The sequence below is a fragment of the Dreissena polymorpha genome, chromosome 11 (genome assembly GCF_020536995.1).
Source record: "Dreissena polymorpha isolate Duluth1 chromosome 11, UMN_Dpol_1.0, whole genome shotgun sequence".
NCBI classification, from domain to species: domain Eukaryota; kingdom Metazoa; phylum Mollusca; class Bivalvia; order Myida; family Dreissenidae; genus Dreissena; species Dreissena polymorpha.
In genome coordinates this window covers 86,504,850-86,515,569 of record NC_068365.1, presented here as the reverse complement: position 1 = coordinate 86,515,569, position 10,720 = coordinate 86,504,850, and the positions used below count along the sequence as shown (strand labels likewise).

The following is a 10,720-nucleotide window of genomic DNA, read 5'->3' as shown; positions in this document are numbered from 1 at the left end:
ACAGACAGACAGACAGACAGACAGACAGACAGACAGACAGACAGACAGGACAGACAGACGACAGACAGACAGACAGACAGACAGACAGACAGACAGACAGACAGACAGACAGAAGACAAGATAGATAGATAGATAGATAGATAGATAGATAGATAGATAGATAGATAGCCGGTTTTAAACTGCAAGATTACTATGTATGATGGAGTTATATAGACAAATGACTAATGCAAATTACACATTAGAATACAGAAATCAATATTATCACCCTTTGGCTGACAACCAGATATTTGACTCCAGTTTCCAGTATCCGCACAAGTAATAGTTTCCGTGACATCGTCGGTACGCTGGGTTCCATTTGGGTGGTTTTCTTTGGTTTGATTTAAGTGGTAACCTGGCAAACATGTCACGTTGACCTTGGCGTTATAAAGGGTGTTGTTTGGCGTTGTCGATTTATACATGTTATCTGTCAGGACGTTGTTCGGGTTTCCACAATCTTAAACCATACAGAAGATTTTAATTGTCAGAACGTATTCATACAAAAATTTAAAACAGCTTTCTTATATCTATTAAGCAAACAAAAATAAAATATCCATTCTCTGAGAATAAATATATTATATACATATAAACGCCAAATATTTGAATCGCATTTTGAAGTAACCAAATTAGTTTGTCTCACTTTAATTCATCGCCGTTGATTTTTTAAATGAGTTTAAGAATACAAAACCAATACCTGTAAAGCTCGTTATACTTAACAAATATAAACATGGGCATAACAGATATAAAACAAAAGATAAAAACAAAACATAGAAACAAAGATAGTTATTAAGAATAACAGGCGTACAGACGGATATATAAAAAGCGATATTTATATATTGCTTGGTTGATCAAATCGAATGATTGATTTATTGATTCGGATATAAATCATTATGGAAACAAAGAACAAAAGAACGAGAGAACAAAAGAAAGAGATAGATAGATAGACAGACAGACAGACAGACAGACAGACAGAACTTTTATCGGATATTTGAGTAATGTAAATTATAACGTTGTTCCATACCGATAACATGTTTTAAAATGAATTAATTTTATAGCGACATTTGGATATGTTACAATAAATATTAGATATATTGATAAAATGCATGTCTAAAACAGTGTCATGGAAAATGGTATATTTCAAATACCATAAAATGTATGTTCTAAGGTTATATTTATAGCATACGACATGAGTATCGATACATACATTACGTGTTTCATATTAAAATACCACGTGGCGTTTTAGTTCTAAAATCAACACTAACTGTATATTTTTGTTTTGTCAATTACAACATCTTCCTGTATAACGTTTCGTCCATTTCGCCACCTCTTTTCGGACATGCATAATAAATAAACGAACCGACGATACGTCCTATGCGGTTAACATAATTTGCATGGTGGTTTTAGAACAGTGTATTTGTTCTTTAGCTTGTGCAATGAGCAAACATTGTCGACTACTTATATCATGAATTTCATGTTATGAAAACATGTGCGCTTACTCAGGCGTTTTTAAAAAGTTTTGATAAAAAAAATGATATTAAGGTAATAGAACCGTACAACTATTTTTCAGAATGGTTTTATATGAGCATGATTGTAATACTATGTACATTTCAAAAAATATGTTTAACCTTGGAAAAATTATACATGGCTGAACATCTGTTTTGTATATGACAAAAAACTTTGACGATATTTAAGTATAAGACATGAACACGGTTTACAAAGAAGACATGTAAACAGTTTCAGCTTTCAACACATTACTGGCAAACTACCTTTAAAGCGTTAGTGATTTTCAAAAACGTAGAAATCTTATCTTATCTTAATAATTAATTGAAGAATGTATTTATGTATAAGACTAATTTTTTCAAATCCTGCAAATAAAATAAAATGTGTAAAGAAACGTTGATATATAATTACGTTCATTTGCGCAATCTTCTGTTTTTAGTTCCACCTATTTTTGGAAAATGGAAATCTAGTTGATCAACCGTCAGCGAATAATTTTGTCAGTGCAACAACTCACGTATTATCAAAGACAATACTTTATGCCAGTACTGATATTATTGTGTGTAAATCGTCTCTTAACACATAAAAGAATCCTGATTTAGCAAATTTCAAATTTCACCAAATAACCCTTGTGATCTAATTCTGTCGCGCATTTTGTATGTGAATCGTTCTAAATTGCTAAATATAAATATAAAATAAATGTATTTATTATCGTTGTGTGATTGAGTAAACGGGTTATGCTGGTTTTTGAAGGTGATACATGCCCAATAGTGCTGAAATCAAGATTTCCTCGTGCATATATTTGTAGGTTTGGTCATTCGACAGGCAAGCAGAGTAGAGTGTAGACGTAATTGAAATCTTTTTATTTTTTGCTGTTTCTTTAAAGGTTTATATTATGTTGTATGTGTTTCAGTGAGTTGTATGTAAGCAGACGATTGACTTAATATAGAAAAAGGGATAAGTTCCTGACATTAACGAGTATATAGTGTTATACTCTATTTTTCTCAGTTCTGTGTACATGGTTTTATGACAGAATACTTTAATGTTTACGATACAGTAATAGCTGATTATATGCAGATGTCTCTAACATTCGAGGTTTCATGAGGTGGAGAAGGCAAATAGACATCGGTCTTGAGAAATGGGTCCTCATACGTACCCCTGCCATAAAAAAAAACAGAAATAAAAGTTTTAAAAAATGCAGTATGGTTGTGTATCCCGCTCGCAGTTAAACCTTAATCGTTTATTACTGCCGAGTATCGTTTGGGGTGTACATGAAATCATATGCACTTCTCTTGATCGGTGGTGGTTGCTAAATCTTGAAAATATCGCAGCTGTTTTATAGAAACTAATGTTCCGCTGTGTGCAGTTTGTGCGATTGGCGTGGTGGATATGCATGGGTAGCGCCCTGTATGCGCTTTGGGCATCGGCGGGGGCGGGTGGGTTGTTCGAGCCATGGCGTCCATAGGCTTGTGCTTTTAAATGGTGTAGTTACATTGTGCACTTGTGTGATTTTGAGTTTAGGTTAACCGTCTGATGTGTATTAATAACATTTCACTACTCATATGCGACAAATGTTTCGGTTTAATTATACGTGTAACGACTTGTCCTACAGAATCGATTTTGTATCGTTTAAAGGGGCCTTTTCACGTTTGGGTAAATTGACAAAATTGACAAAAGTTGTTTCAGATTCGCACATTTTCGTTTTAGTTCTGATATGTGTGAGGTAACAGTAATACTGAACATTTACCATGCTCTAAAATAGCCATTATATGCATCTTTTGACGATTTAAAAACCTGAAAATTATAAAGCGTTGCAACGCGAAACGAATTAATAATTTGGAGAGTTTTGTTGCTGTCGCTATATTTTGTGTAACTTCGAGGATTACTTATATAGAGTATAAAATACATTTCACATTGTATCTGGAAGGATGGCCGAGTGGTCTAGGTCGGAGACTTTTTACTCCAGGACTCCAGGGTTCAGTGGTTCGAGCCGTGCTGAGGTTTACTTTTTTATCTTTTTTTTTAAATTTCATTCTTGATTTTTTACTGGAGCTTTTTAGATCCAATGTTTACATTTATCAATATAAAGCATTTAATGACAAACTTCAAAACATGCCAAAATCTGTGAAAAGGCCCCTTTAAGTTTTTAGATATATGGTTTGGATGTTGCAATGTTTACTGACGTCTCGACTCTTCAATTTAGCTGTGCCATTGAGGTCGATCTCTGTTGCAAATTGCAGAGATTCGTTCGTCAGAAGCAATGCTATTTGCATATATGTGCAGACAGCCCTGTCAAATAAAAGAGTTGACACCTAAAAAACGTGTTTGTTTTTTTCTAAATGGTTAGATGATAGATAATTTATGTTTGTCATAAAATGTAATGGATTATAAAACATAAATAAAGACTATGTTAAAAAAGCCTAAACAACCTTCTCATAATCGAAATTATTGTCTTTTTTAAACAGTCCGAACATAAAAGCCATCACGGTAGTAAGTTGGATCGTTTTTTCATGCATCTCTAAAAAAAAGATGGCTCCAGAGATTACCGGCTGTCAACTTCCTACTCATAAAATCCATTCATGCCCTTATTATGACGATATCATCGAACCCATAATATAACATATTTGTTTTCGATGCAAAGTATATTTTTCTAAAATACACTTTATTCTTTGATACAGCATATCATTATTCTCACCCGGCATTGTCGTTGTTGTAAACTGTGTTGAAGTCTCCGTTGTTGTTGATATTGTTGTCGAGGTTGCTGTTGTCGACGTCGATGCTGTTGTCGGCGTTATTGTCGGGGATTCTGTTGTCGATGTCGATGTTATTGGCGTTGTTGGACTCGGGATTGTTGCCGATGCTGTTAATAATGATGCTATTGATGGGGTCTTCGTTGATATGGCTTTGAATAAAAGTGTAAAATAAGAAATATAAAGTCAACATTAAAATTAGATTTCATTGGATCTTTGTTGGTGAGGTTAACACATCGATAATATTAGGTAAGTGTTGAATGCAAATACATTTATTTCGCAAAAGGCTAAGAAAACTTAAACCACGAGGCTTGGTGATTTGTTTAGGTTTCCGTTTCGAGAAAATAAACTTATCTGTGTCCAAGACATACCTTGTAGTTTATTTATCCCTTCATTTCCGCATTTGTTACCAGTTGTGTACACCCTGGAGCATACTCACCGGTATTTCAACCCAAAGCAGCACTGGTACTATAACGAACTATTTCCAACTTCCAACATGAAATGTGACAATGACTTTTACTTGAAGCATTACAGTGGTGTGCACTATCATAAATTTGGACTAAATCAATAAAACTACTGACGTAACGTATAAAATCTCCAACCTTTAATATTAACAAACGTAAACTTTGATAGATAAAATAATTACGTTACAAGTAACCAGATATGTTATTATTTTATCGGGATTATTTCTTGCTTTATCAACAGTATTGAATACACCAACATGTATCACGTTAATGCGGGTATGATGAGGGGAGAATTAAAATGAAATCAATTTCATAATTCGATGGACAAAAATGTATACTTTAAAAACAAAAACAATAAAATACATTTTATAAAATATAAGGCAAACAGTTCCGGTTAGACAAGTGATTGTTTTTAATTTATACCATACATTTAAACATTCAAAATTGTAGGTGAACATTTGCAATTACTCTTCAATTACTTCAACCTTTATTTCTATAACAAAAACCGTATGTGTCTCTGTTACTATTGCATTTGATATAAAAATCTAACTGGAAATTAAACATATAATAATCAATTAACGCTTTAGATTTATATTTGTTTCTGTAAACAAAAAGCGTACATATTCACACAAAACAACATAAGATTTGTTGTACATGACGGCTTTAACATTATGAAATATGTTAACATAAACTCGCTCATATTCATATAGTAACGAAAAATTAAAACCTCTCTTTAGGGACGAAAACAAAAGGTATTCCTGAGCGTGAATTCCACATGCAACGCGCAAAAAAGTGGTCTATCATTTTAAAATCTAAAAAAATGTTTCCATTAGTTACTGGCAAATAAACTCGTTTGAGTTCTTACGGTCGGCTGTTTAGCCAGTTTTACTAACGCCCTTGTGGTTTATTCAAAATCGAATATAATGTCATCAATCTTTTGATAACTTGATATTTGACCACACGACCAACTGTTGAACCTTTTTTGTATTTTTGCCCAAATGAACTAACCAAATGCACTTAAGACTTACAGAATGGAATTCGCTACTTAAAAGGTAAACAAGTAAATGTATCAGCGTTTTTGTATCTTTTTTATCTTTTCAGTTGATACGTCTTTAGTTTCGTTGATGCAATTGTAGTTATGGTCGATGTTGAATTCATTTCCGCATAGACGAATCGTCGTTGATCGCAATCTACTGTTATGCGACAACGAGATTTTTTTTCTAACTAGCCAACTATTCTTCAGCTCTGATAATTTAATGTCCATTTCTGTCAGTCACTTATATAATGACACAAGCATTATTGAAAAGCTTAACATGTAGAACTTAGAAAGTAATTTAATACATAGACTTTAAGCTGAAAATGTTTCAATGGAAACAAGACATGTGGAAACACCAAAACCTAGATTTTCACATGTTTACCAGCGATCGTGACCCAACTGGCCCCGAATGCAATCCCACCATAGACCTGCATGTAAGCTACCTTCTCATAAATGACAGTAAAATTGATAAATAAGTATGTAACTTAGCTACACACATAATTTCAGCACAAAATCTCTATTCTTACCTATGTTATTGAGCGCATTTTTATCTAAAGTTAACACATTATTATCTTGACCTTGACCACTTATAGCCTAAAATGAAAATGAAAATTATGCATGTCAGCCAGCGTTTAATTGAATTTTTAAAAGTAATATACTAATTTTCATTTGGTTTAATTGGAGATTTATGGACCTTGCATGGTCGGCAGCCTCGAATGATGATCCGCAATAATTGTCACTTGTTTAAAAAAATAAATATTTGTTGTTGCTACAGATGTATGTACGTGTTGTGCGCAAACTTTTATCCGAATTTCATTTGGCACGCAATCCATAACCTGACAAAAGTACAAAAGGCTGGTCACATTTATGGACTTTTGTATGAAGACCCTGAGCACAGTAGACATATGTTAAGTTTTTATTTCTGATGAATATAGATATATGTACCTGTTGCACGCAAACCTGGAATTTCTAAATACAACAAGGGGCCAAATTCTGCTAAATTTCAGGTCAAAATTATAACACATGGTCATCGACCAACAATGACCCAAAACACATGAGTGGAGTTTAAAGAATACCTGTTGTAGAAACAGTGACGGAGATGTTGCACGTTTGCCTTAACCAGAGTATTTCGCTAACCCCGACGCCGACAAATGGATGAGTAGTACTCGGACTTTTCGGTGAGCTAATAAAATTATATATATAAATAGCAAAATACCTTGTAAAGACGGCAAGCCATTGCAAACAATTAACGCATAAATCCAGAGTAGAATTCTGTGGCAACCCATGGCTCGTTTCGTCTACGATAAAGTCATGTCTTCACAAATCGAGGTTCAATTCGAACTGAAAAGTCTAGACGGTAGTTCGATTCTTTAAGATCAGTGTAAGTGGGTACACTTTGTGGGAGATTAGAAAACCAGGAGGTTCTTTCAATAAGTGGTCATGTGCCCCGAGATAACGAACGGGTTGCACAATGTTGCCACACAGTTTAACGTTACTGATAATGGGGTTTGCTTTATTTCTGGCTAAGACTTGAAAACCTTACGTTTATTTAAAATCAGACCAAGATTTTTTCTGTTTAGCGATAAGAGCAAATGTAAACTCCAAGCTTGAGTATCGCATTGCATCCATGTAGTCATAAAACAGACATTCAGTTATTTACAATTTAGTATAAGCAGACCCTTACATGTTGCATTTAGCTTATATATTTTAATTTGCAGTAATTATAATATAGCATGTGTATCCGTAGTATCGGCCCCCTTAATGAAAATATCTCAATATTTTATGTGAAAAGATTGAAAAACATACATGTTTAATACGTCAATCTATAGTCAAATGTGTAATCCTGGACACCACAAAATTAAAATCGGTAATGTTTTGCAAACATACTGGCGAGACTAAGCTCCATGTTGAAATCAGTATCATGCACACCGTTTCTTATAATATCGGCCCTTCTGATTGGTTTGTACGGTTTGTTACTATGTGCATGTTCTTTTTCTTTAAATAGTTTCTTAATGGAAAAAACGAAACTCATGTTCATATCTCTCTTAAATTATTTCTATTGTATTTTTTCACAAATACGCGGCTTATACAACATTTGATAAACCTACAAATACACCAAACACAAACTAACACAATTATGTGTAATCATAATAGCGGCCTGGACTAAACATGACCTACTTTCAAATGAAATCTGGAAATCATGAGAAAGACTGTCTTAATAGTCATTAATAAAAAACAAATAAATTAAAATGTCTAAAAATGGAAAAACAATACTGTCCAGCACTACTTGTGGGGTTTTTGTCACAGGCACAATACAATGAGGAGGGCCGATACTATGAGAATAAGGGATAATGATGATGATGATGATCATGATCATGATTATTATTTTTATTATTAGTATTATTATTTTTTATTATATATATATATATTTATTATAAATGGTACTAAATCGTAAATTTATGGTAAAGTGGATTTTTCAAAAGAGAATACGCTTTTCATGCACTAAATTGTTTAAATATATAACCAATGCATAACAAATATCACATTTTGGCCTAAAGAATAAAGTTGGCATTATTCGTGTATTCAATTCGCATTTAAAAAGCATTAAACGCAGACAAAATAACGGGACAGATACCACTGCTTTGAAAGGGCATTCAATACACATTTTCGAGACATTTATTCCGTTTATAAATAATTGCTTCTCCCTTAAAGCCTCTATAACGCTCAAAATCAACGCAAATTTCGTAAAGAATTTCGTTAAATAAAAATAACACCTAAACAACCAGTGTTCCTTATAGCAATAGCTACAACTTCAACGCTAGATGTGGTATGATTACTAAGATTTTTGTAGATACAAAATGCTCGTTTTTATTTATTTGTGACACAAATAACTCGATTTTAATTTCCCGCGAATATATCTATTCATACGACACAGGAACGCCATGATAGTGTTCGTGTGTCGTATGAATAGATATCGTTGCGGGAAATTTAAATGGAATTAAATATGCAAAACAATAATAAAAACGAGCATTTTGTATCTTCAAACATCTATTTTACCAGACCACATCTGGCGTTGAAATTTCGGCAATTGCCATAAGGAACACTGATTTTTAATTGGTTAGGTTTATTTTACGAAACATTGTACGAAATTTTCGTTGATGTTGAGTATTAATGTTACTTTCAGTAAGTGTGTTCAAACATTAATGTTCCTGCAATTTTGATAAGATTAAATTAACTTTAATTAAGGGTATTCGGATATCATAATACATGTGTGTTATTGTTCATCGCCAATCATCATCAGCATCAGTGTAATCATCTGCATAACAATCAACAAAATTATTTGTCAATGTTACTCATAGGCAGAAGTCATATTAAGATGACAGCATTAATAAAATTAATGTCATTCTAGTAATTAATTGCATTCAGATGGTAAATTGGTTTTTTAACAGCTGTGTTTCTTTGCATCAACAAAATGATTGGCTACTAGTGGACAAAAGGTTTATGATGTATTCGCATGAACAAAATAGAGAGAGAAAAACGTTTCTCATAATAAGTTTCATAAGGTTTCACTATTGATATAAAAGGACAAGTGCTGAAAGCCATGTTTTCAGCAGACCTTAACAATGTTCATTAATCAAGATATCGTTAAAGCAAATGTTCAGAGTAATTTTCACGGCGATAAGACTAAAGGGTTACTGATAGAGTTTAAAAAAAATCACTTAAGCTGAAAAGGAAAACTGTGCCGCCCCATGGGGGCCATTTGTTTCAATGTACCTGAACCAGTTTTCACGACCAACTTATTATTAGAATTAATGTTCTTCCCAAGTTTCGTGAAGATTGGACACATTATTTAAGTTAAAAAGTATTAACAAGCGTTTTCTATAATTTCAGCTAGTGACCTAGTGTTTGACCGCACATGACCCAGATACGAATTCGGCTGAGATATAATTCGGACATATATTCTGTTCTACTGATTGGCCAATGAATGTTGCCTCTAGAGTGTTAAAATGACAAATGTTGACGAAGGACAAGGCTCAAAGAATGACGGACAACACGTTGTGCTCTGGTCAGTTAAAATTAAAAACATTTGGACGATGTAAATTTAAGGCCTTCTTATTAAATAAGTGTACACATTTAGAATCATGAATATGTCAGGTATAATATTTCAATTTAGTCAAAACAAATATATAGAAAGGGACCTTAAATATACTACTAACATTTACATTAATATTAACAAGATGTTTTCGTGAATGTCCCCGCATATATTTGACATTTGACCTTGAAGGATGACCCTGACCTTTCACCACTCAAAATGTGCAGCTCCATGAGATACACATGCATGCCACATATCAAGTTGCTATCTTCAATATTGCAAACGTTATGGGCAATGTTAGAGTTTGATGCAAACAAACCAACAAACAGACAGGTAAAGATACAATATGTCCCCAGTATAGACTTGGGGACATAAAAATTCACTCAATCTTAATAGCTTCCTGTTCGCCCGATAACATATTTGGATTCTTGATTTAAAGGGACAGTGTAATTTATTTAAGAGCTCCAGAAGGGCAACTGTTTAAGTCTGGCTTTATATAATTAGAAAATATTGTATGCATTCTGATTTTAAAAATTTAGTCGGCCTGTAATGCTGTATGTTTCGTCATGTTTATGTTAACATTGTTATGTCATAATTGTGAGTATTGTATATTTCAAAAGTTTGGGAAAAATTATTACCAAGCTGGATAACGCAATTGGGCAATGCCTACTGGCATTTCTTCGTAAGGCTCCTAACGCTCTTGGCTTTTCTGACGTTTACACATTTAATTTTGTAATGCTCATTTTGTTTCATATTATATTTCTTTAACTTTATTTTTTATAAATTTGTTTACGTAAAGGGAATTTATGTAAAACATATATAATACATAATGCAGAGAGCAATC

At 33.2% G+C, this 10,720-nt stretch overlaps 1 protein-coding gene across 1 annotated transcript in view; it reads right to left on the bottom strand.

Moving 5' to 3' along the window:
- Positions 1-7,412, bottom strand: part of LOC127849997 (pre-mRNA-splicing factor ATP-dependent RNA helicase DHX16-like) — a 16,644-nt gene extending 9,232 nt beyond the window's left edge. The window contains exons 1-3 of the mRNA XM_052382731.1: positions 7,345-7,412; positions 4,229-4,393; positions 3,717-3,822 (exon numbers count right to left, since the gene is read on the bottom strand). Coding sequence (XP_052238691.1) covers positions 3,717-3,822; positions 4,229-4,393; positions 7,345-7,412 — 339 coding nt within the window. The remainder of the gene's footprint in view (positions 1-3,716; positions 3,823-4,228; positions 4,394-7,344) is intronic.
- Positions 7,413-10,720: the final 3,308 nt, after the last annotated feature.